Source organism: Trichechus manatus, unplaced genomic scaffold, assembly GCF_000243295.1.
Source record: "Trichechus manatus latirostris isolate Lorelei unplaced genomic scaffold, TriManLat1.0 scaffold00069, whole genome shotgun sequence".
In the NCBI taxonomy this organism is placed as follows: domain Eukaryota; kingdom Metazoa; phylum Chordata; class Mammalia; order Sirenia; family Trichechidae; genus Trichechus; species Trichechus manatus.
Genome location: NW_004444005.1, coordinates 1,602,356 through 1,628,848, shown reverse-complemented (window position 1 = coordinate 1,628,848; position 26,493 = coordinate 1,602,356). Strand labels below are relative to the sequence as shown.

The window sequence follows — 26,493 nt, the reverse complement described above, 5'->3', positions numbered from 1 at the left end:
CTTGGGTGGGGTCCTACTTTAGTGTGGGGGTTCATTCATTCATGCTCTTAACAAGAATTTATTGAGCATCTCCTGTGTGCAAAGAACAGCATTAGGCACTAGAGGTAAGGGAGGGGGAACGAGACAGACACAGTCCTTGCCCTCTTGGAACTTAAGACAGACCTTAACAAATGACACAATAAATTGATCAATTATAATTGGATCAGGGATTCTGGAAAGGTAATATATGATGCTATGGGAGCATATGGGGCAGGGAAGGGGCTGATGTCAGTTCCTCCTTGGCAGGAATTGACTGCCTCTAATATAGGGTCTCCATGAGTCAGAATCGACTGGACAGCAATGGGTTTTTTTGGTTTTATTAAGTCTCATGCAGATGGGTGGCTTTCCATGCCACCTTGCCAGTGCCTTAAAACTCACTCTTGTGTTGCCACTTTACCTGACCCACTCCTTTTCCTCCTTTTTCTCAGTTTCTCCTTTGCACAGTGTGAGGCCTTCTGTTTGGATTTGGAGAAGTGGGGATGGGAGTGCTGATCCTCCTTGATGATGTCAGAGAGCCATGGACCCTTCCCTGACTCTTGACCTCAGGGCTGGTTGCCAGTACTCGGTTTCTGCCTCAGTTATCTTCCTCCTTAATGTGCTCTACTTTCAACACCTCTTTAACTCTTCCTTCCCACTTTCAAAATAGTGACTGGCTTCTTTCATTGATGCACTTATTCATTCATCTGGTGTTTAAGTGCTGGAATCTCATCTTCTTCTGCCTTCTCTGAAGCTCTCTCTTCTGCACTTTATCCTCTCTCTTTAATCTTTAATGACTCCTTTCAATTAGTTTTTAAACATATCCAAATCTCTCCCATCTTTAGACAAACCTCCATTTACTCCCAGTAACCATTCTGTACCAAAAAGAATTGGTCGACTTTCAACCATTTCAGGACGTGGCATAGGATCAGGAACCAATGGCACTGAAAGAAGAAGTCCAAGCTGCACTGAAGGCACTAGCGAAAAATAAGGCTCCAGGAATTGATGGAATACCAGTTGAGATGTTTCAACAAGTGGATGCAGTGCCGGAAGTGCTCACTAGTTTATGCCAAGAAATTTGGAAGATAGCTACCTGGCCAACCAACTGGAAGAGATCCATATTTATGCCTATTCCCAAGAAAGGTGATCCAACTGAATGGGGAAATTATCGAACAATATCATTAATATCACATGCAAGTAAAATTTTGCTGAAGATCATTCAAAAGTAGTTGTAGCAGCATATTGACAGGGAACTGCCAGAAATTGAAGCCAGATTCAGAAGAGGGCATGGAACAAGAGATATCATTGCTGATGTCAGATGGATCTTGGCTAAAAGGGGAGAATACCAGAAAGATGTTTACCTGTGTTTTATTGACTATGCAAAGGCATTCAACTGTGTGGATTGTAACAAATTATGGATAACATTGAGAAGAATAAGAATTCCAGAACACTTAATTGTACTCATGAGGAACCTGTATGTAGATCAAGAGGCAGTTGTTTGAACAGAACAAGGGGATACTATGTGGTTTAAAGTCAGGAAAAGTGTGCTTCAGGGTTGTATCCTCTCACCATACTTATTTAATCTGTATGCTGAGCAAATAATCTGAGAAGCTGGACTATATGAAGAAGAATAGGGCATCAGGATTGGAGGAAGATTCATGAACAACCTATGACTTGCAGATGACACAACCCTTGCTTGCTGAAAGTGAAGATGACTTGAAGCACTTACTGATGAAGATCAAAGACCACAGCCTTCAACATAAAGAAAACAAAAATCCTCACAACTGGACCAATATGCAACATCATGATAAATGGAGAAAAGACTGAAGTTGTCGAGGATTTCATTTTACTTGGATCCACAATCAACACCCATGGAAGCAGCAGTCAAGAAATCAGATGATGCAATGCATCGGGCAAATCTGCTGCAAAAGACGTCTTTAAAGTGTTAAAAGGCAAAGATGTCACCTTGAAGACCAATGTGCACCTGACCCAAGCCATGGTGTTTTCGATCGCCTCATGTGAATGCAAAAGCTGAATGATGAATAAGGAAGACCAAAGAAGAATCGACACCTTTGAACTGTGGTGTTGGTGAAGAATACTGAATATACCACGGACTGCCAAAAGACCGAACAAATCTGTCTTAGAAGAAGTACCACCAGAATGCTCCTTAGAAGCAAAGATGGCGAGACTACTTCTCACATACTTTGGATATGTTATCAGGAGGGATCAGTCCCTGGAGAAGGACATCATGCTTGGTAAAGTAGAGGGTCAGCAAAAAAGAGGAGGACTGTCAACAAGATGGACTGACGCAGGGGCTGAGACAATGGGCTCAAGCATAACAACGATTGCAAGGATGGCGCAGGACTGGGCAGTGTTTGGTTCAGGTGCACATAGGGTCGCTATGAGTCGGAATGGACTCGATGGGACCTAACAACAGCAACAACAACCATCACCCTATCTTTCTCTGCCTCTTGGAACTCTCAAACTTCTTGAAAGGGTTGCCTACACACAGGGGCCTCCATATTCTCTCACTCCTCTACTGTTCACTAAGGTCACCCCAACCTTGCATATACACTTTGCAGTCCTTATGCTGCATGACATCTCAGCAGCAGCCAACACAACTGACTTCTCTCTCCTTTTTACAAACAGGAGGTGTCCCTCCTACCTTTCTAGCAGCTCCTTTTCTGTTCCATAAAGGACCTTCCTCTGCCTGTTCCTTAAACTTCAGGGGTTTGTCTTTAGATCTTCTGCCCTTTGTACTCTACACGCCCTCCATGGATATTCTCATTTCCTCTTCAGCTCAAATGACCTCTGTATGCTGCTGAGTCCCATATCTCCAGTCCAGATCTTTCTTTGGTGCTCCAGTCTAATCCCCTGTCCACTGAAAATCTCATTTGGGTATCTCACAGGTACCTCATACTCAACACGTTCTAAACTGAACTCCACCACAAACCGGCTTCTCTTCTAGTACCACTATTTAGTCAAATTTAAATTCAATAAGTATTGATTCAGTGCTTACTACCATATGTGTCAGGCAGGAACTGTGTTAAACCCGTGGCTGTCGAGTTGATTCCAACTCACAGTGACCCTACAGGACAGAGTAGAACTGCCCCATAGGGTTTCCAAGGAGCGTCTGGTGGATTTGAACTGCAGACCTTTTGGTTAGCAGCGGAGCTCTTAATCACTGTGCCACCAGGGCTCCAGGAACTGTGTTAGGCATTGTAAATTAGGATGACACATATGGTCCCTGCCCTCTTTAACAATTAAAATACAGTGTGATAATCACTATGATTGGGGAAGTACTATTGTCTGTTGGAGCACATAGAGGGTATGCCCAATTGCCCATGCCAGAAATCTGGCAGCGAACCTTAATTTCTCTTGTTTCCTCACCATCTGCATTCAATTGATTACTTAGTACTACAATTTATATCTTTCCAATCTATCTACTTTTTATCCTCACAACACCACCCTCTTTAGACTGGACGATATAACCACCTTACTAATGTCCTTGCATATAGTTCTGCTCCCCTCCAGTCCGTTCCTGGCAGCAGAATGATCTTTCTAACCACAAATAAAATATATCCCTGCCACTCTAGTGACTTAAACTTTTCAAAAGCTTCTCATTGTCCTAAGACTAAAGTCCAAATTTTACAATGTGGCTTACAGAGACTTCCCTCTGTAGCCTAAGCTTTTCACACTCCCCACTACAAACTCCACACTCCAGCAACACTGTAATTCTTCACATTCCTAAAGTGCATTGAGATCTCTGATCCTTTGCATATGCTGGTTCGTCTGCCTGAGACATTTCCCCTTCCCACTCCCACCAATCTTAACCTGGCTAACTTACTCATGATTCAGATCTCAGTTGAAATGTCACTTGCACAAGAAGGCCTCTCTTGACTCCTTAGAGTCAGGTAGAAGACCTGGCTAGGAGCTACCATAGCAAGCTTTCCCCATCATAATTCATCACACTTTAAAAATTATTTATTTGATTTTGACTTTCCATCTGACTTTCTGTGAGTTCCACCAGGGCAGAAGCCCATATCTGTTTTGTTGATAAGTGTATCTTCAACACTTTGCACAGTTCCTGGTACCAAGTAACCTCTCTGTGTCTCAATTCTCTAATCTGTTAAATGGGAATGAGAGAACCTACTTCATAGTTTTGTTTTTTTTTTGTTAAACAACCACCATTTTATTACAGCTCACAATTTTATGGGCAGACATCTGAGTAGGAATCAGTGGGTGATTCTTCTGTTCCATGTGGCATTAACTAGGGTCACTGGGTGATATCAGGCAGATGGACTGGTCTGGAGGGCTTCACTCACGTTTGGCACCTTGATGGGGATGGCTGGAAAGATGGGATAGGCTGGAGCTGTTGACTGGAATGTCTGCACGAGGCCTCTCCAGCACAGCACTCTCCGGGCGCCAGAGTGTTCCAAGAAGCTTGGGTGGAAGCTGCAAGGCTTCTTAAAATCTAGTTTCAAAAGGCCCAGAACACCCTTTTTTTTTTTTTTTTTTTGAGGAGTAAACAATGTGTACGTAAAGTGCTTAGAACAAGTGCCTAGCATGAAAGTATATGGATATTAACTATTCTTAAAGTAGGTACTTATATTTATTTGCATACCAGCCAAGGATACAAAGATGAATAAGAAGGATCCCGTTCTTAATTACTGATATGCACTTCCTTGCATAATACATACTCATCGCCAAACTCTTAGCTTTCTTATTTCCCTTCAGTCGGCCCTACACATCTCCCCTCCCCCCTTTAATGAGCCTACACAAGCCTGGGGAAATGTCTAGCTGCATATGAGGTGCAGACTGGTATTAAATCAATATTTTAATTAACCAGTCACATTCTTTTTGATCGACAGGATATCCACACTAATTTCCAGGTTGTCACCAACATAAGCTTATCGTAACTTCCAAATCTAAAATTCTGACTCCTATGAACTTGAATCAAGAGTCGGCCATTGCGAGTTGCCGCTGTCACGACAGCGCCACTTCATCTTCGCCCGCGACAGGACGAGAGAAGCTGTGGTTTCCGTCTCCGCCCTCTGGCTGCACGAAAGGTCTCCCGACACTAAAGGTAAACATCTCGGCCCCACCCAGCAAAAAAACTGCCGCTCTAGCACTGCGTCTACAGCCTCTCCGTCTCGATGATAGTCTTTTCCGGTGTTCTACCGTTGCATGATGGGAGAAATAGTCAGCTTTCCGGGAGTGGTGCGCGGAACTTCATTCAGTACTCGATTTCCCGGTGTGCCTTGCAGCGGCCGCTCAACTCCGAGGTGGGAAACCGGTTCCGCTTGCATCAGCGTGGGGTGCGCGGCGAGATGAGACTGTTCGTGAGCGAGGGCGCACCGGGCACTTTGTCCGTGCTGGCCGCGGCCCGCAGGGCGCGGGAAAGAGCGGAGCTGCTCATCAGCACTGTCGGCCCTGAAGGTACTCGGCCTGATGCTGGTGGGCGGTGAATGAGGAGGGAGGGACCTAACACACCCCGACGTTCATCCCACAGTTGCCTTCGCCAAATTCCCGTTCCCCATCACGCACCCCTGTCGACCTCCTCCCCCATTGTCCTTGGTCACCCTTTTCCCTCCCAGGTACATCTCTCATCGGTCCAAAAATCCATGGCCATCGAGTCGATTCCGACTCTTAGCGACCATATAGGACAGAGTAGAACTGCCCTGTAGGGTTTCCAAGGCTTTAAATCTTTACGGAAGCCGACTGCCACATCTTTCCCGCAAAGCGAGCAGCTGGTGGGTTCGAACCGTTGACCGTATGGTTAGCAGCCGAGCGCTTTAACCACTGCGCCAGCAGCGCTGCATTCTCATCAGTCACTCCCCTTAATTATCCTCAGTATACCCTTCACTCACCTCCAGCCTCCTTTCTTTCATCTTGCAGTGAACCCTGGCCCCCGTTCCACCTTTCTCCCTCACCTGCCAGGCACACCTTTCACTCTGTAGACACTTGCATGACAACCCCCTGCACCCTTTTGTTTTTCTTAGGAAGCTCCTCTCCCTTCCTAAAACGCACATACATACTCATTTTGGCTTACCTCTTATTCCCAGACAACCATCTGACGACTCTTAAGTGTTTATTTTGTTCAGTCCTGTAGTTTTGTTCTTCCACGATCATCTCAGATCATTTTCAAGATATCCTAGTTATGTTCAGTTGTTCCGCTTCTTGGCTGCAGCACTATCCCAATGCCACCCCCTCCTCCCTGCAATCCCCATCTGTTATTTCCAGCTGGCAGTCTCAGCTGAACACCTGCTGGCCTCTCCAGCTCATTCTAGACCCGCCCCCTTTCAGTGGTCCTATCTGGGAACCTCTGGATTGATACTGCCTGTCCTTCTTCTGCTTTTCCATAACAATGTAAGATGGTCCCTCTAAGTTGACAAAAAGCATTTTTTTCCTTTTCCCTGTTTTTCACCCTTTTCCCTCTCCTACATCAGAGTGTGTGGTCCCATTCCTGACTGGGCCGAAGGTCCCTGTCTTGCAACTGGATAGTGGCAACTACCTCTTCTCCACCAGTGCAATCTGCAGGTCAGTACTGGTCCTTGGGTGGGCCTACAGGTGTGGGGAGAGGGCTGAATAAAGTCAGGGCTCACTGTCCTTTGTGTGGGCTTATTAGCAACCACTGTTTGACTATGGGGTGAGAAGGGATGATCCTGGAGTGGGCTGGCCAAATGAGTCCCTCTAATTCTATGTTTTTTGGCTCTCTCCCTGAGCAGATACTTCTTTCTGTTATCTGGCTGGGAGCAAGATGACCTCACCAACCAGTGGCTGGAATGGGAAGCAATGGAGCTGCAGGTGGGACTGAGACATGGGGGGTGGCAGGCAGGCCCTTGTTCTTCATGGCCATCCTGACCTGTGCCCCCCACATTTTAGCCAGCTTTGTCTGCTGCCCTGTACTATTTAGTGATTCAAGGCAAGAAGGGTGAAGATGTTCTTGGCCCCGTTCGGAGAGCCTTGACTCACATTGACCACAGCTTGAATCATCAGAGCTGTCCTTTTCTGACGGGGGTGAGTTGGACCTTGAATTCGGGGTTGGGGAAGGCTGTCTGGTGTGAGAATTAAGAGAGGACTGTATCCAGAGTGTTCAGATGCCGAAAGTGCCACTTATTAGCAGTGTAACCTTGACAAATTACTTAATCTCTCCAATCCTCAGTTTTTTCATTTGTGAAATGGGGATAATATCAGTACTCACCTTGTTGGGCTATGATGAGGATTACGTGAGATAATGTAAAGTGTTTAGCACAGTACTTGATACGTAGAAATGCTCAGTGAACGTTAGGTATTATTACCATCGGAAAGAAACTGAGCGTCTCATCTGTGTACCTTTTCTTTTCCCAACAAAGGAGACAGAATCATTAGCTGACATTGTTTTGTGGGGAGCACTATACCCATTACTCCAAGACCCAGCCTACCTTCCTGGTGAGAACTATGCATATCACTTCACTCCTACCCCCAACCCTGGGAGCTTAGTGTAGGGGGTTACAGAATGGGCAGTAGGATACTGAATTTTCATTTTGAAGTACAGCTTGGCAGGGGAACTGTGGCAGAAAGATGGCTGGGGAACTAGAGAAGGTGACTGGAGAAACCTCATGAAGAAGAGGAGGAGGTCTGCTCCTGCCTGCCCCTTCCAGGCCCCCATGCTTGCTGATTCCCTCTTTGCTCTTATGCCCACAGAGGAACTGGGTGCCCTGCGCAGCTGGTTCCAGACACTGAGCACCCAGGAACCATGTCAGCGAGCTGCAGAGACTGTGCTGAAGCAGCAGGGTGCCCTGGCCCTCCGGCCCTACCTCCAGAAACAGCCGCAGCCCAGACCCCCTGAGGGGAGGTCGGTCAGCAATGAGCCTGAGGTTTGGAACAGCAGAGGGGTCTCTTCACAGACAGAAGCTTGGTGCCTGAGGCAGGAGGTGGCTAGGGGAGGGCCTTTGAGCATGGTCACTAACTTTTTCAGTTATTGGAGAGCAAGGAGAGGGTTTCCTCATCTAATAAGGGATTCTATCCATTCTTTGTAGGAAGAGGAACTGACTACCCTGTCTGAGGAGGAGATTGCCATGGTTGTCACTGCTTGGGAGAAGGGCCTGGGAAGCTTACCCCCACTTCAGCCCCAGAAAAATCCAGTGTGAGTGGACACAGAGGAGTGGGGCATGGTTTCTTAAGTGGAAATTTCTGACTTACAGAAATATCATAGTATTCAGTTATGGGGAGAAAAGCCAATGAATGCAGGAGAAATGAGTGAGATCTTTGTGGGGAAATCAGCTGTGAAATGTTCCAGGAAGTGGATGGGACAGCTAATTGGGGTATATAGCAGCATCTGGGAAGAAGGGGTGAAGTCAGTGTGAGAGAATCATCTGTTTCCTTGTTAGGAGGGAATCAGTGAACTCTCAGGATGCCCAAGATTGAAGGGCATGGTGGATGACGGGGAGCGATGATAACAGGTGGGCAGAAAGAGGAAAGGAGTGCTGGGGAGGTGTCCTTGCCAAGGAGGTGAGGGTGGATACAGCATGTGTACGGCTGAGCTGTCAGGGGTAATGGAGCCTGAAAAAGGAGTACTTGACTGAGTGACTTCAGACAGCAGGTTGGGTGGCATGATTAGGAATGACCCTGGTAGGGTATTCTGGGGAGAGTGGGTGGCTGTGGAGCAATAGGCGGAGCCTGCTGGTTTCAGTTAGGCCATGAGGAAATAACAGACATGCTATTAGGGGAGAAGAATTAAGGAGTACAGAAGGAAGGGTGACACGTGTAAATGAGGTGACAAGCTGTAAGAGTTTCAGATAGTGACTAGAAGTAATACTAACATAGCAACTTGGAAGAAGGGGAGAGGTCAGCACTGGGAAAGTGTTCTTGGGTGACATTTGAGTCCGAGGAGTAGTGAGAGTGTTGGCAACTGGACATAGCCTAGGGAGAGTTTTGTCACTACCCAGGAAGTTTGAGCCTAAGAATGAGCTAATGGAAAACAAGTAGTCACGATAATGAAGAGGGACAGAGATCAGTGTTGGAATGAGGCTTCTTAGTAGCAGTAGATGAAGTTTGCTCACTGTAGGCCAGGCCCTGTACTTGGAACTGTAGGGCAGTCTTATGGTCCTGTGGGAAAGACAGTTCATGTGAGGAAAGACTTCAGGATACTTACAGATAATGCACATGAGCCTTTGGCTGTAGAACGAATCTGTGTCTTGGTGTTTTGTGCACTTTTGAATCTAGCTTCACGACCCTTGTATCTTTCTTAGTGGTCTTTTCCTCCTTCCCTACTAGGTTGCCTGTGGCTGGGGAGAAGAACGTGCTCATCACCAGTGCCCTCCCTTATGTCAACAATGTCCCCCACCTTGGAAACATCATTGGTTGTGTGCTCAGTGCAGACGTCTTTGCCAGGTGGAGCCAGCTGCTAGGGGAGAGATCTTCTAAGGGTTGGGTGGGCTCTGAGGGAATAGATACCTTGAGAGTAGGAGCTGGAGGGATCCTGGGGACAAGCGAGCAGCTGAGACAGGGCCCCCTATGATCACCAAATTCCCTTCCAGGTACTCCCGCCTCCGCCAGTGGAACACCCTCTATTTGTGTGGGACAGATGAGTATGGTACAGCGACAGAGACCAAGGCTATGGAGGAGGGTCTAACCCCCAAGGAGATCTGCGACAAGTACCATGCCATCCATGCCGACATCTACCGCTGGTTCAATATCTCGTTTGATGTTTTTGGTCGCACCACCACTCCACAGCAGACCAAGTAGGTTTTCTGTGGATAGAGGCAGAAGTGGGGATGATGGCCAGGGCTGAGGCCATGAGAATGTCCTTATGACAGAAGGAACCAGAGTGACTATCTAGGAACTTCCCCTAAACATAGTAGTTGTCATCAAGTCGATTCCAACAATGGTGATGCCGTATGTGTCAGAATAGAACTGTGCTCCATAGAGTTTTCAATGGCTGATTTTTTTAGAAGCAGATCGCCAGGCCTTTCTTCCAAGGTGCCTCTGGGTGGACTCAAACCATCAACCTTTTGGTTAGCAGCTGAATGCATTAACCATTTGCACCACCCAGCGACTCCTCTCCTGCACTGAGGATCTGACTATTGCCCTGAATTTTATTCCAGGCAGTGAGCATTTCTGAAGTGATTCATTGTGTGCAGAAGCCTGACCAGGGGCTGAAGGAGCAGTTGAGGGAGGGAAGAGACAGGACTTAGGCTCATGGGAAGCATCTACCTTTCTTCTACCACCTTCCTTCTCCCTGGCTGCCACGGAGTCTTAAGGCATTCCTTCCTATTCCTATGTGCATTTATAATAAATATACTAATTCCTCTGCCTGATATCCATCCTTATAAAAACTCTACATAGTAGACAGTCTGCCGGCTGACACTGCTGTGTGGTTTAGAACTTGGTCTGATTGATTTTAATTGTTAGGACATGTCAGAACAAACAGAGCTATCCTTTTGGACGTTTTTGTTAATAATGAATACAAAATATGTAAGTTTGAATTCAACAAAAATAAATTCTCAAGTGTTGAGGAAAGAGATTATTTAGGCAGTTGGGGAATATGAGTAGGGGGCTGGGCTCTTCCAGTAAAATTCCCTGAAGAGGAGCTAATGGCCTTTGCCTTGAGGGCCCTCTGCCTGATTTCTTTGGAGCTTGGACTAAATGAGCTTGGATCCCTAGTTGGAGCGGTAGGAGGTTGGGGTGCACTGTTCCCTCTGATCTGTCACTCACGTATCCCTTGCTCACCCTGCCAGAATCACCCAGGCCATCTTCCAGCAGTTGTTGGCACGCGGTTTTGTGCTGCAAGATACTGTGGAGCAACTGCGATGCGAGCATTGTTCCCGCTTCCTGGCTGACCGCTTTGTGGAGGGCGTGTGTCCCTTCTGTGGCTACGAGGAGGCCCGGGGTGACCAGTGTGATAAGTGTGGCAAGCTCATCAATGCCATTGAGCTCAAGGTGAGAGGAGAGCATCATGGGAGCCAGGAAGGAGGCAATTCCTATTCTCAAGGGGCTCCCAGTCTCATCCCATTCAGGATTTTTAATTTAGTATTCAAGACCTTTCACCAGTGGCCATTTCTACTCCATATTAACAACTCATCATTCAATTCATTTAACAGATACTTACTGCACACTTACTGTGTGCTTAGCACTGTGCCAGGAAATAGACAAGTTGAATTTATACTTCCCTACCCATTGCTCTTGCTCCAGACTACTTGATCTGCCTTTGTTTAGATCCTTCTCTCTTCCATAAATACCCTGTTTCTTCTGCTAGTCCATGTTTATTCATTCATTTATCCAATAATCTCACATTAGCCCAGTCAGATTCCACGTGCTGGGGATATAGTGGTGAACAAGACAAATTTTTAGCTAGTGAGGGGAGGAGACCAACAGTAAACAAGGAAATAATAGAATAAACGGCCGTACAGAGTGACTTCTGGAAGAAGAGTTTAAGTTAGGTGATTAGGGTAGGCCTCTCAGAACTGAGGGTTTAACTGAAGAATGAGCAGGAACAAACCTGGTGATAAGTGGGGTTAAGAGTGTTTCAAGCAGAAGGACCAGGAAATGCAAAGGCCCTGAGGCAGCAAAGAGCAGAAAAGGTGGAATTGAAAAGAAGGCCAGTGAGAGAGGTTTGTGATGAAGTCAGAGAGGCAGACAGAAGCCAGAATACCAGAGCCTTGTAAGTCATTGAAGGAGTTTAGATTTTATTCTAGTTTAATGGCAAACTACTCTGTGGAAAATGGATTGGGGGGAAGCAAGAGAAAAGGTGGTAGTAGTCCAGAAATGGGATGATGGTGGCTTGGACTGGGTTAGTAGCAGTAGAAATGGGGAAAAAATAGAAGGATATGAGATATATTTTGGAGGTAGACTTTATAGAGTTGAATGGACTGAAAGTTGGGGAAGGGGTTGGTGAAGAAAGAGCTTAATTCTAAGCTTTTGGCTCTGAGCAGCTGTGTGGAAGGTAGTACCATTTACTGAGATGGGGAAGACTAGGAGAAGAACAGGCTTTCAGGCAGAGTGTAGTAATACTGTCTGGTTTTGTTAAGCTTGAGATGCCGATTTGACATTCAAGCAGAAGTTGGATATAGGCATGTGGAGTTCAGCAGGAGAGGACCCAAGAAGAGTTAGTGTCTCACCTTCAAAAACCCAGATCAAAACTCACTGGAAGATTTTGTTGATTAGCCCCACCTAAGTCTCCTTTAGCCCTAACCCTTCAGTGTTTATATATTTGTATCACACAAGTAAGTATTTCTTGACATTTTGTTTGGTAAAGGTCTGTACTTGTTTCTCATGCCAGCCATCTCTCCCTAACTTGATTGCAGCTTCCTCAAGGACAGGCACTGTGTCTTCCCTTTCATAACTCCTTCCTCCCCTCACACAACTAAGTATATAGTGCAGTGCTGTGTACCTAGCTTACGCTGAGAATGCTTTTTCCTCCTCTTTGGCGTGATAGGACAGAGATGTGAAACTGAGGAACAAATGAAGTTAGAGAGTGCAGACCTGAGCCTCCAAGTTCAGGGAAGACCCAGGTGGTGAGGAGGTGGCTGGGCGTGAGCATGAAGCTAAGCTAGATGGCATACCAGGGAGCTCATCCCTGTCTGCCTCTTCTTGCCTGGACAGCTCCCACAGGCCTGCACTTCTGATCCCGAATATCCTACCCTAGTTTACCCTGTCTCTTGACCCTCCCTTCACAGAAGCCTCAGTGTAAAGTCTGCCGATCGTGCCCTGTGGTGAAATCCTCCCAACACCTGTTTCTGGACATGCCTAAGGTAGGTAGACCTTTCCCTCAGCCTAGTCTGGGCAGCCTCTTCGGCTCCCCCTGCTCCAGTCACCAATACCAACATCATATCACTGTCAAATGTTTTAAATGTTCGTTTAAAAATTACACATGCTTGTTGTAGAGAGAGAGCCCTGGTGGTACAGTGGTGAAATGCTTGGCTGCTAACAGAAAGGTAGGCGGTTCTAACCCACCAGTTGCTGTGTGAGAGAAAGATGTGGCAGTCTGCATCCTTAAAGATTACGGCCTTGGAAAACTTATGGGGGCAGTTTTACTCTGTTCTGTAGTGTCACTGTGAGTTGGAATTGACTCGATGGCAGCGGGTTTGGTTTTGGGTTTATTGTAGAGAGAAGGTGCCCTGGTGGCACAACGGTTAAGCGCTCAGCTGCTTGGCAGTTCAGAACCACCCAGCGGCTCTGTGGGAGAAAGACCTGGTGATCTACTCCTGTAAGGATTACAGCCAAGAAAACCCTATGGGGCAGTTCTGCTCTGTAACATAGGGTTGCTGTGAGTCAAAATCTAACAACGACAACAATTGTAGAGAGAGTGTGTGCATGAGAGAGGGAGAAAGAACATGCTAAAGCAGATGGAGCAAAATCTTAACAATTGGTGAATCTGGGTAATGGGTTCATGGGGGTTCTTTGTACTATTCGTGCAACTTTTTTGTGAGCTTGAACTTTTTGCCAAACAAAAAGCTAAAAAAGGAAAGAAAAAAAAAGGCAGATCTACTAAAGTGGAAAATTGATCAAGACACATTATAGTAAAAGAAAACAGGTGGCAAAACAGTGTAAATGCAATGATCTAATTTGTATTAAGGGGGAAAAAAGACATAAAAATGCTTTTATATGTGTAGAACATTTCTCCGTAGAGGCAAAGGAGAATGAGTAAATACTGCTGGCGAGAGGGCCTGGGTTTCCCTCACTCCATGTTATGTTTCCTTTCTTCCACAGTGAGAACTCTGGTTGCCAGTAGTGTTATTAGCAAATTTACTTATTTGCTCAATCCCGCAATACACCTAAGTAATTTAAAAATTGCTTCACCCACACCATTACAAAAAAAATTTACTTACAACAGTTTAGGACTTGTTGGCTGTCCCACCCCTCCCTTCTCCCCCAAGCCCCCGACTAAGGGTATGCAGTCAAATAATGTTTTGAGAATTTACTTGAATTAGTTTTTTCCCCCTTAGAGCAGTGTCTTAGTTAACTAGTGCTGCTACTTAACAGAAATACCACAAGTGGGCAGCTTTAACAAATTTATTTTCTCCAGTTTAGGAGGCTAGAAGTCCAAATTCAGGGTGCCAGCTCTAGGGGAAGGCTTTCTCTCTCTGCCGGCTCTGGAGGAAGGTCCTGGTCTCTTAGTTTCTGCTCCTGGGCAGTCTTCATGTGGCTTGGCATCTCTCTTCCCTCATCTCTGCTCTGCTCACTTGTTTAATCTCTTTTATATCTCAAAAGAGATTGATTCAAGATAAACCCTGCACTAATCCTGCCTCATTAACATAATAAAGACAACCCATTCCCAAATGGTATTATAACCACAGGCATAGAGGTTGGATTTACAACACATACTTTGGGGGGACATAATTCAGTCCATAACGGTGCAGCTATGTTACTGAAATAAGTTAATAAGTTTGGTTCGTTTGCTTTTAGTTTTAGGGTGTTTTTTTCCCCACTCATCCTTGTTAATTTTCTTTTTGAGTATGTAAAACATCAATATGCTTCTAAAAACTGAAACCATACAAAGTGGCATAGAGAAGTGTCACTTCTTCCCCTGCCCATTTCACTCTCATCCCCTCTCACCTTCTGTAGGTGATTGGCTTCAATGTTGTCTGATTTATCCTTCCTGTGTTAATTTTTGTAAAGATAAGCAGGTATGTATAGGTTTTTTTATTTCCCCTTCTTTCTTAAGCAAAAAGTAGCATACTGTATATATACTCTTGCATTTTGCTTTTTTTATTTAATGGATATATTTTCACAGTATGTTCTGACAGTCATTTCCGTTCATACAGATCATCCTCATTTTTTTTTAACGGTTCCACACTCCATTCTGTGTAGGCACTGTAGCTGATTCAACCAATTCCTTGTTAGACCTTTAGGTGTTTTCAGTATTTTGCAGTTGCATATAATGCTGCAGTGAATAACCTTATGTACATGTATTTTTGTATTGTTGGAAGTGTATCTTCAGGATAAATTCCTTAAAAGTGATCCCTTGCTGGGTCAAGGGTAAATGCATATGTAGGTTATTGCCAAATTTTCCTCAATACAGGTTGTACCATGTTGCATTCCCACCAGCAGTGTTGGAGTGTGCCTTCACCAGTAGAGTGTATGGTCAGGTTTCAAAAGCTTGCACCATTCCTTTATCAACAGCAGTATAATATTTATGTGGATCTACCGCACAGCTACCACCCATCTGCCAGTGGGGGCTTGCATGTTGCTATGATGCTAAACAGGTTTCAGTGGAGCTTCCAGACTAAGGTGGATTGGGAAGAAAGGCCTGGCAATCTACTTCCAAAAATCGGCCAGCAAAAACCCTGTGGATCAAAACAGTCCAGTCTGTAACTGATCATGGAAATGGCGCAGGACCAGTGAGCGTTTCCTTCTGTCATGCATAGGCTGACACGGGTCGGTGGCTGACTCGGTGGGAGCGAACAACAACATCAACATAAACCATTCCTTCAGAAAGAGAGTCACTGACGGAGCAGGAGAAAAGTGAGGTGCAGAACTCAAATTCTAGTAAAAAGACCAGACTTAATGGTCTGACCGAGACTGGAGGAAGCCCTGAAGACATGGCCCCTGGATTCTGTGTTAACCCCAAACTAAAACCATTCCCAAAGCCAACTCTTCAGACAGAGATTAGACTGGACTATAAGACATAAAATGATCCTCGTGAAGAGTGTGCTTCTTAGTTCAAGTAGATCCATGAGGCTAAATGGGCAGCTTCTGTCTGGAGGTGAGGTGAGAAGGCAGAGGGTCAGGAGCTAGTTGAATGGACACAGGAAAGCCGGGGCAGAAGGGAGGAGCGTGCTGTCATAGTATAGGGAGAGCAACTAGAGTCACATAACGATGTGTGTATAAATTTTTGTATGAGAAACTAACTTGAGTTGTAAACTTTCACTTAAAGCACAATAAAATAAAATAGGGTTTATCTTTGATTTTCAGCTTAGAAAAATGATACAAGCTTGTTTTTTATAAATTTTGGATAGAAATACGTAGTATAACAGGTAGAAGTGCTGATATATATTCGTTCTTCAAATTTTTTTCTTGGCTTGTGGTAACCTGTATAGGAGCCTGAGTGGCTCAAGGGGTTTGCAGTTGGCTATTAACCTAAAGATTGCTGGTTCAGACCCACCCAGCAGATCCTAGAGGAAAGGCCTGGTAAAGTGCTTTCATGAAGATTCCAGAAAAAAACAAAACAAACCCACTGCTGTCGAGTCGATTCCAACTTGTAGCGACCCTATAGGACAGAGTAGAACTGCCCTATAGGGTTTCCAAGGCTGTGAATCTTTACGGAAGCAGACTGCCACATCTTTCTTCTGGGGAGATGCTGGTAGGTTTGAACTGCCAAGCTTTTGGTTAGCAGCTGAGTACTTAACCACTGCACCACCAGGGCTCCTTCTGTAAAGATTAAAGCCAAGAAAACCCTATGGAGTAGTTCTGTTCTGTAACATATGGGGTTGCCATGAGTCAGAATCAACTCTATGACAACAGGTTGGATTATTAACCTGTATATTGGTTTTTATTTTATTTTTATCATAATATGACTCACATATTACTGTTTTGCATTTTGCTTTATGTAATAACGTATCTGAGAGATGTTTTCATATTAATACATGTAGGTCTATCTCATTCTTTTTAATAGCCATATAAATATTTTATTGTATTGATACATATTTTTTTAATCCGTATTGAACATGGAAGTTACTTTCAGTTTTTTGCTATGACAAACTGCACTTCTTTCTAAGTACATCTCTATACTGTTGTCTATTTCTGTTGAATAAATTTTTTTGGAATAAATTCCTAGAAGTAGAATTGCTATGTCAAAGTATGTGAGTCTTTTAATTTTAATTATATATTGCCAAACTCTATTCTTAAAAAGTTGTATCTATTTACCCTTGTGCAAACCATGTGTGGTACTGTCCTAAATCAGCGCTCTGTCTTTCTCTGCCTATCCCAGCTAGAAAATCGACTAGAGGAGTGGTTGGGGAAGACACTGGCTGGCAGTAACTGGACGCCCAATGCCCGGTTCATCATTCGTTCTTGGCTTCGGGATGGACTCAAGCCACGCTGTATAACACGGGATCTCAAATGGGGTACCCCTGTGCCCTTAGAAGGTTTTGAGGACAAGGTAAAAACCCTCTAACCTTTATTCATATCCCAAATCATTCAGCCTTGGGGTTGAGACTCTGGGCTAGCAGGGTCTGTTCATTAGATCTTGTTTCAGCCTGAGACTGGGTTGGTGAGTTTTTTTGTGTTTCTTCATCCTACTGTCTTTCCCTCCTTCTGATCTTCCAAGGTATTCTATGTCTGGTTTGATGCCACTATTGGCTACCTGTCTATCACAGCCAACTACACAGACCAGTGGGAGAGATGGTGGAAGAACCCAGAGCAAGTGAGCAATTCTTGGTTAGCCTATGAGGAGGGTATGTGTGCGGAGTGGGGATACTGGGGATTAGGGTTGGTTATCTGGTCTTTCTTGAGCCTTTGAAGATGATCTCAGGAGATCTCTCTCCCTGTGTCCCTATTCCTTTAGGTGGACCTATATCAGTTCATGGCCAAAGACAATGTTCCCTTCCACGGCTTAGTCTTCCCTTGTACAGCCCTAGGAACTGAGGACAGCTACACCTTGGTCAGCCACCTAATTGCTACAGGTACCGTGCAGGACTGGAGATGGGGATATTTCTAGGGATGAGGTCTGAGGCAGTCCTGGAAGGAGATCCTGGAGGGGTACTAGGACTGGAGTTGGGAGTTGAGATGAAATAGGAAATAATTAGAACATGAGAATTCAATCCAGAAAAAAAGAAACAGGAAACTGAAGAAAGCAGAAGTGTAAAACTTTGTAATGTAATGGGTACAAGCAAAGGGTAAAAGGCTGGAATGGAGAGGAAGGGACACGGAGTCCTGTACAGGCCAGCCTCTCAAGGAGAAATCGTGCCCATAGTTGGTGGAGGTTGAGGGAGAGGAAAGGAGTTAGTGGATCAGAAAGGGGAAGGATGTGACTGGAGCAGATGATCTCATTCTTCCCTATTCAGAGTACCTGAACTACGAGGATGGGAAATTCTCTAAGAGCCGGGGTGTGGGAGTGTTTGGAGACATGGCCCAAGACACAGGGATCCCTGCTGACATCTGGCGCTTCTATCTGCTGTACATTCGGCCTGAAGGCCAGGACAGTGCCTTCTCCTGGACAGATATGCTACTGAAGAATAATTCCGAGCTGCTGAACAACCTTGGCAACTTTATCAACAGGTGGGACTTGGTGAGGGGTCAGAGTCAGCAGATGAGCTGTAATGGTACCTACTCTGCTCCTGGGGGTGAGGATGCAGAGAGCTAGTAGGTGTGCAGGAGGGCATGAGGGATGGGGAAGACCATGTGGAGAGTTGATTTCTAGCACATAGCCACAGAGTTCACCTGTAGACTTCTGAAGAGTCCTAGCAACAAAATTCACATGAAGAGTTTAGCTGAAGAAAGGTGTTATCTTGATGTAGGAGTAGGAGGCTTCTGCATTCTCCAGAGTTTTTGTTACTTTGGGCTCACATTCCACTATTGGTCCCTATCTCAGCTATCCTGCAGTCTAAAGAAATATCCTCTATAGTTTAGAATTCTTCATACCTCACTTCAGTCCCTCCCTCCTAGGCCTTTAGCTCAGTCCCGCCATTTACCCTTTCAGGCTTGGTCGTTAACCACACTTAGATAGTCCTTACTGTATTCATTTGATAGCAAGGGAACACATAATGTATTTTACCTTGATTGTTCCAAGTATTGAATTAAAAATAAAATGAACAGTTGCTTAACTTTATCAAGTCTTTAAGTAAAAGGGATGGCTTTATGTAAAGTGTCTGTTATATGTAGAGTCATATTCTTAGGGGAAAAATAAAGAGTTAATTTGTTAAGCTTTACCTTCCAGCCTGAGGGAGCCAGGAGGTGTCAGTTCTGGGCAGGGATCCTGAGAAAATGTAGAATGGTGGAAATTGGGTCAAATTTGTCTAAGGAGAATGGGCAGTAACTGTCCTTATTTTCTCCCCCACCATCAAGAGCTGCGATGTTTGTGTCTAAGTTTTTTGGGGGCTGTGTGCCAGAGATGGTGCTTATGCTGGATGATCAGCGCCTTGTGGCCCACGTCACTCTGGAGCTCCAGCACTATCACCAGCTGCTAGAGAAGGTTCGGTAAGTAACCTGGACCTTTCCTCTCTCTCATCTCAATGATCTGCTGGCATGTTGAGAGCCTTATACTAGGACCTTATACCTTGGCCTGCCTCATCCCTTCCCAGGATCCGGGATGCCTTACGCAGTATTCTCACCATATCTCGCCATGGCAACCAGTACATTCAGGTGAATGAGCCCTGGAAGCGGATTAAAGGCAGCGAGGCTGACAGGTACATAAGGGGATAGGGTTGGCTACAGGGATCAAGTGGCAAGTAGGCTGTGTCCTCCTGGACGTCCTGACTGGTATCCCTTCTTCCCCAGGCAGCGGGCAGGCACAGTGACAGGCTTGGCAGTGAATATAGCTGCCTTGCTGTCTGTCATGCTCCAGCCTTACATGCCAACAGTTAGTGCCACCATCCAGGACCAGCTGCAGCTCCCACCTCCAGCCTGCAGTATCCTGCCCAAAAATTTCCTGTGTACCTTACCAGCAGGACACCAGATTGGCACAGTAGGTCCCTGGGAATTGGAAGAGCCAGCCTCTCCTAAAATTCCTACCTTTGGGGTGGGGTCAGAGAAGACCTAACATCTCTCTATAGTTTTGGGACTCACACTATTCTCTGAACTCTCTCTACTCCCCTCAACTCTGCACTTAGGCTTGTGTCAGATCTAAAATCCAGAGTTATCTGTAGCTCGTATAGCCTCATTGTTTATCATGCCTAAACCTAGTACCTGGCACATAAAACCAAGTGGTATACAGTAGATGTCTGAACAAACACCATGGTCACTTGGTCTCCATGATGCTAACAGGCAGCAGGTAGGGAGAGCATAGGGTAGCTCTTTCCTCTTTGCCACAAGATGATGATAAAGTACATCCCTACACTATCTTTGACTCTATTAATACTTTTGGCTTTCGTAACAAATGCCAGTGTGTTTCTGAATTCTTGGCTGAAGTCAACAGCTCTTTGCTCATTGTGTCTGTATTTTATTGTGCGTTAGGTGAAAGTTTACAGCTCAAGTCAATTACTCATACAAAAATCTGTACACTATTTGCTCAATATTATGCCCACGTTTCTTCTAACCCTATTTAGGGTTCCTAAACATCAAGAGATTGGGGTTGGGGAGACCCCCTTTATAGCCTTGTAAAGCTTATACCAAATCAGTGAATGACCAGGCATTCTTTTTTCTCTGCATAGGTCAGTCCTTTGTTCCAAAAATTGGAAAATGACCAGATTGAAAGTTTGAGGCAGCGCTTCGGAGGGGGCCAGGTGAGAAAACTGAAGACCATACTCTTCCTCACCCAGCAGCAGCCACAGTGTCATCTCCTTAGTGTCTCTAAGTAGTCCTCACTCATCGTGCTTTCCATCTTTTGGCCCTGCTGCTTCCTCACTTAATAGTTTTTCTTTCCTATCTTAGCTAGAAGAGCCCTTGGAATTAAAGGTAATCACTTTCTGAGATGTTGTGTAAAACTGGAGTTTGGGGGATATTTTACGGTAGGGAGAGCTAACTCTTGTACTTCTCCAGGCAAAAACTTCCCCCAAGCCAGCAGTTGTAGAGACTGTTACAGCAGCTGGGCCACAGCAGATACAGATGCTGATGGATGAAGTGACAAAACAGGTAGGAAGAATAGTAAGCCCTGTGGGAGATTGGAAAAAACTGTGTCCTAAGTCAGTCCTTTCCTGATCTCACTGTTGTTATTCCTCCCAATCCCCTTCTCTTAGGGCAACATTGTCCGAGAACTGAAAGCACAAAACGCAGACAACCACCAGGTGGCTGCAGAGGTGGCTAAACTTTTGGAGCTAAAGAAGCAGTTGGCTCTAGCTGAGGGGAAACCCCTTGATCCCCCTAAAGGCAAGAAGAAAAAATGAAAAAGAATACGGGTCACAGAAAGTCCCTTTAATGGATACGGACCGTAATAAATAAATATACAATCTCTATATACAAAGCTGAGACCCTTTCCTTTTGTCTACCCCAAACCTTCCCCCTTACTGAATATGAGGGGTTGAGGGTCACATTGGCACTGGTGAGAGGTGGTCAGTAGCCACTTTTGGGAAAGGCAGGTAACGGCCTGTGGGGGAAGTGATGGTCCCAATTGTTCATGCTTGGTGTAGGTTAACCATTCGGTCAATCAGAGCTCGGCGAGTCGCCTCTACTTCCCTGGTCAGGCGCTCAATTTCCTGCTTCAGCCGTTCGTTCTCTTCTGCTAGCTGTGCCACTTTCCTCTCGTTCTCCTGTTCTTTCTCCTTCAGGCGTTGCTTCCCAGCCCGAGCCTGGGACTGGCCACTCTGTTTCCGCTTCCTTGGTCTTCTTTGGTCTTCCTCTTCTTCCTCCTGAGCCAGGGAGCTCCGACTGGAATCTGGAGACTGAGGGCTCTGGGAGCTGCTTGTAACCTCTGCTGGTCCTGGCTCCTCAGTCAGCCAAGCCAGACAGGCAGGGTCAAGAGTGGTGAAAGTTTTTGATTCTTCCTTCAAGGAAATGAGGAAAGGTGGAGTCGATGTTAGTTAAGAAGAACAACATCCCTCCCTAGCTTTAGGCCTAGCATTCTTACCTTCTCGTTTGCCGGGGGTGAGACATGCGTGCCCCCACTTTCATCTGAGGACAGGACCTCCTGTAGGTCCTCATACCAAGCTTCTAGCTCCCAGCTGGACAGTGTCCCAAAGGAGAAAGACAATGACTCAGCTTCCATCTCTGCTGTTGGGTCAGGCTCTGGAAAAGTACATATTTAGGACAGTGGGGGTGGGGAGAACAATCTCCACAAAGTAGTCAAAACAGTCTATACCAGAGGTTAGCAAACTGTGGCCTCCTGCCTGTTCTGTAAATATTACAGGAACACAACCACATTCATTTACACATTGTTTATGATTGCTTTTGTGCTGTAACTGCAGAGATGAATAGTTGTGACAGAAACTTCATGACTGAAATTATTTACTATCTGGCTCTTGAAAATTTGCCAAGCGCTGGTATATACTAATATTCCCTCCCTGCTTTCGCCCAGCACTGGAAGAAACAAAATGCCTGGATATATGTTCTTATGGGATCCTAGTAAAAGTTCTCAGCTTCCCTGGGAACCCCCCATTGGTAGTTTCCAGGGGCAGTTACCAGACCACTTGTGCTCCTTCAGTGTGGTCAACTTGGGCAGACAGTCCTTTGGGCCAGTCTAATCTTGAAGGGAACTGAGGTTTGTCTTTGTTGGGGCTGACTGCTCACTCAGCCAGCTTTCAACGAGGACAGCTCTAAGAATACTGATTTTGTCACTTTGTGAGGGGCAGGCCAGGATGAACATGGCCTGACAGCAAAAGTTTGCTCAAATTCAAACCCTTTCCCCCCACCTTTTCTTTTCATAACTTCTTAGGCAAAGCAAGACTAAGCAGCATCTCTTACGACTTCGTCTTGGAAAGAGTTCATTAAGTTTACCTGTTTTCAGGTGTGGTGATGTATGAAGATACACTTCCTTCTGGAACACTGTGGGGGAACAAGGATAAATGTTAGCCATTTTTAGACGGGAGAGGACAGGTTGCTTTACTTTCATCTCCCACCTCCTATTCCTTCCTTACTTCCTTTCTTGGAGAGTATGGGAGCAGTTCTGGATAGTTAACAGTCTCTGCAGCCATTTCCAAGAACAAAGAAGAGCCCAACTTCTTTTATTTTTAGTTGCTGATATTTGTAATCCTGATTACAGAATTACAAAGCCCTGGCCAACTCAGCTTTCTCTAAATTCAAGGAGGCCTAAAACTTGCCAGGGTAAGGACTGGACCACAGGGAAGGGAACATGTCAAGTGGCATTTTCTTAGCTCCATTCCCACACTGACATCCTCCAAATGTACACTTCCAGTCTGGACCTCTCCTGGAACCTCCAACTCAGCTATCTAACTGCCTACTTGCCATCTCCTTTTGGATGTCTAACAGGCATAGCAGACTTAATATGTTCAAAGCCAAACTCCTGGTTATCTTCCTCTTTGAAGATCTTCCTCATGTCAGTAAATGACAGTCCCAGTTGCTTAAACCAAACACTGGTATCGTCCATGACTCCTCTCAAACCCCATAATCCAATCCAAACCATCAGCAAAATTTCTTAACCTTCAAAAAAATCCAGAATCTGAACACTTCTCACCATTTCCATTGTTTCCAATCTAGATGAAGTTACCATCATCTTTCCCCTGGATTACTGCAGAAGGTTTCCCAATTTCTGCTCTTGCCACCTCTTCCCAAGCCTATTCAACAATACAGCTGCCAGAGTGAGCCTTTTAAAACTTAAGCCAGGCTCTGTCAAACTCACCAATGACTTCCTATTTCATTCATACTAAAGGCTAAAATCTTTAAAATGGCTTACAAGGCCCTACATAATCTGCTCCTCCTGACTGTAATTTTTCTCCTCATCTACTTCTCTCCCTCTTGCTCACTCTAATCCATCCAACTGGCTTTCTTTTGTTCCCTAAAGACACCAGGTATGTTCCCACCTTAGGGCCTCTATCCTTGCTCTTCCTTCTGGAAACTCTTCCTCCCAGATAATTTGCATAGCTCCTTGCCTCACCTCCTTTAGGTCTTTCACCTTAGTGCGGTAATCCCTGACCACCCTAAGTAAAACTGTAACTCCCACCCTGAGCATTCTCTATTCCCTTCCCTCCTTTAGTTTTTCCATGGCACTTCAGTTAACTGTGTGCCTCCCACTAAAATGTTAAGCTCTATAAGAGCAGAGATATTTTTTTTCCTTCTCTTTTTCACTGATGTGCCCTGGGCTCGAAACTGTGCCTGGCACATGGTAGGTACTTTTTAGTATTTGTCAAAAACGAATAGGTAAATTCCCTCCAATCTCTATGATAAGACACCAGTTGCCATCCAGTGGATTCTGACTCATGGTGACCCTGTACGGTTGGGCTTTCAATGGTTGATTTTTCAGGTCATCAGGCCTTTCTTCTGTGGCACCCTCAGGGTGAACTGGAACCTCCAACCTTTAGGTTAGCAGACGAGCATGTTAACCGTCTGTACCACCCAGAGACTCCTTCTCTCTTACAGGCAATGGAAGACTAAGCCCAAAAGAAGAGCCTTCGTTGCCTATCCCTGAGGACTGGAGATGCAATATCACCCTGATCGTTTCTCTGTAGGGCTGTCCTCCCTGGGGAACCCTCCTTTGCCTTCCAGTGCGTGGGACGTGACTGTGACTTTCATCAGCAGTGGAGCGCTAGGCCAGAGAGCTGCAGTGCCCAACAGGGGGCTGGCCTGATGCAATGGTTACAAAGAGATTGGTTGGGGGTGGGGGGAGGCAGGGGCCAATCCCAGGGAAAGAACAATACATTGGGGAGACCCCAAACTGTTTCCCACACTTATGAGATCCAGGCTGCTCTCTTCTACAGGAAGCCCAGGGTCCTCTGGAGGGAAGGGAAAACCCATCTCCTCTCCCTGTCTATCTGCACTCCTTCTGCCAGAGGCTTGTGTCAAGTTTCCTTAAAGTTCTCCTTAAGGTGGCGGCTCCAGGAGTCCCAGACACCGATGGAGCCGTAGCCCAGCTGGCCCCAAGATGCAGCTGGGACGGGACTGGGGGTGGGGTTGGGCCGCTGGTGGCGAAACAGCAGCGGTGGTGGCGGCGGCAGGAGCCATGGTCGCCCAGGCTTCTCGGCGCGGGGGTGTGTACAGTTGCCCCGCCTCCCACTGGCAGGCCTTACTAAGAGGCCTAGGATCAGCAACCGGAAATAATGAGTCTCCCGAGGGCCGCCAGTGCCCCTTCGCCCAACGGCACAGAACAAGGCCCGTGATCCAGACAGGAGTAGGGTGACGTCGTTCGAAGGAAGAGAGGTCTGTAAGCACCCTACAAAATAAAGGATTCTTTGCATTCCTCCTGCGGAGGTCACTAACTTCACGGTGGAGGGGGTGGGGCCACATCCTAAAGAGCGGATGCTCCAACTTTGAGAGGACAACTCCTCGAGGATAGGAGGGTAAAGGGTAGGTGGGGAGGCAGTACTCACCTTTCTTCTCAGATTCCGGCTCTGATTTTGGCTCTGTCGCTGCCACCCGTTCATCTTCAACATTATCTGCTCCGAGCCTCAAACTCAAACCTCTAACCTCGGCAGGGAGCCGAGCCGGGATCTTTTAACGTGGCCTTGCCCTCCTCTCAGGGGCGGGATCCAAAAGCCTACCAATCAGAAAACGGCACGCCGGCGTTGGCCCCGCCTCACTCCCTACATCCGCCATTCAGGAGACCCCCGCGGAACCGCCCCCTTCGCTCCCTCCCTCTTGGGGGTCGACGTAGTGTTGGACCCGGAAGTGGCATAGGGTCACGAGACTTCGTGGAGGCGGTGGGTGAGTCATGCGCGCGCGCGGAGAGGAGTGCTGGAGGGGGGAGGGGAGGGAAGGGGGCGGGGATGATGCAATGTTTGGCAAACGGGGTCTGTGCGCGCAAGCGCAGGGAACAACGAGGGTGGTGGGTGGTGGGTGGTGCGTGAGGTGGGGAGTGGAGAGGGGAGAGGAGAGGGCGGGGCGCCAGCTCCTGGAACCCAACGGCCCCAACGGCTATCAACAGGGGCTGCCCATCGGTGCCCGTGGACTGTTCTGCGTGTGTGAAGCCTCACTGTAGCTTGTCTCTCTCACGCGCTGTTGTTCAGCCGACCTAGCTTTAGCGCCCGTTTTACTTCTTCCGTAAGGGATCTTCATTTTCCTTGGGCCTCTCCCAGCTAATGGGCACGTTAGGCCTTTTGAACTTCCCTCCTTTGAAAGTCTTCATCCACTTAGTAGGATTTTCTTAAAGGGATCTCCTCTTTTAGCCCTCGAACTCCCCCCAAAAGGGGTGGTATACTTGAATCTCTTTGGTAGTCATTTTCAGCTTCTCTCAGGAGAGCACCCTTGACTTTGTAGTTTCTGATGAACCCTCAACATGCCAGAATTCGTGTTCTTTGCCCAGTGCACCCGATTCTCAGTGGTTTTCCCACATATCTTCCCCCAAGACGCTCTTGTGCCCGTCACCAAAGACCAAGACCTGCCCTTTTCACAATGCAGAACAGCAAGTCCTGTGATCTCCACTGCTGTTAGGAGCAGGACACAGGCTCCTGCCCCGATAGTGTTTGGAGTTGTGACCTACAGTAGAGCTTTGGGACATGCGAGTGTACTTGAGCGCATGACTGCCCTGGACTGGGATGTCAGGAGCCCAGATTCCAGCCTCAGCTGCCTCTCACTTGTCCAGGGATCTTAGACCAGCCAGCTAATCTCTCTGTGCATTACTGTTCTTGTTTGTAAACTAAAGATAATGAGTTGTGAAGGTAAAGTGAGAGAACTATGAACTTGGAGGTGGTTTGAACAAAAGTAAAAAGCACCACGCAAAATGCAAGGTATTTTTCTTGTGCCATTAAATAGAAAACAGAGGCCGTGTGGTGGCCTGTTACATATCCTGTCATA

At 46.3% G+C, this 26,493-nt stretch overlaps 2 protein-coding genes across 4 annotated transcripts; one reads left to right on the top strand and one right to left on the bottom strand.

The window, feature by feature from the left end:
• Nucleotides 1–5,117: 5,117 nt before the first annotated feature.
• On the top strand, nt 5,118–21,055 carry MARS1 (methionyl-tRNA synthetase 1). 2 transcript variants are annotated; one of them, XM_023734539.1, is made up of 22 exons: nt 5,274–5,454; nt 6,465–6,555; nt 6,744–6,822; nt 6,901–7,035; nt 7,371–7,446; nt 7,702–7,874; nt 8,037–8,143; nt 9,274–9,390; nt 9,537–9,740; nt 10,737–10,938; nt 12,675–12,749; nt 16,928–17,098; nt 17,267–17,362; nt 17,504–17,621; nt 18,003–18,216; nt 19,003–19,134; nt 19,239–19,343; nt 19,435–19,621; nt 20,307–20,378; nt 20,527–20,550; nt 20,635–20,727; nt 20,832–21,055. In XM_023734539.1, the coding sequence occupies exons 1-22, from the start codon at nt 5,346–5,348 to the stop codon at nt 20,976–20,978; spliced, it is 2,727 nt and encodes a 908-aa protein (XP_023590307.1). In that variant the 5' UTR covers nt 5,274–5,345; the 3' UTR covers nt 20,979–21,055. The 2 variants fall into 2 exon arrangements, with proteins under 2 accessions (XP_004379937.2, XP_023590307.1); XM_004379880.2 differs by lacking the exon at nt 20,527–20,550 and having other exon boundaries at nt 5,118–5,454.
• Nucleotides 20,992–25,204, bottom strand: DDIT3 (DNA damage inducible transcript 3). 2 transcript variants are annotated; one of them, XM_023734541.1, is made up of 4 exons: nt 25,071–25,204; nt 22,525–22,572; nt 21,659–21,816; nt 20,992–21,575 (listed from the first exon to the last, which is right to left on the bottom strand). In XM_023734541.1, exons 3-4 carry the CDS (start codon nt 21,794–21,796, stop codon nt 21,207–21,209), a joined length of 507 nt encoding a protein of 168 aa, XP_023590309.1. In that variant the 5' UTR covers nt 21,797–21,816; nt 22,525–22,572; nt 25,071–25,204; the 3' UTR covers nt 20,992–21,206. The 2 variants fall into 2 exon arrangements, with proteins under 2 accessions (XP_023590309.1, XP_023590308.1); XM_023734540.1 differs by lacking the exon at nt 25,071–25,204 and having other exon boundaries at nt 22,525–24,240.
• Between the last annotated feature and the right edge of the window lie 1,289 nt (nt 25,205–26,493).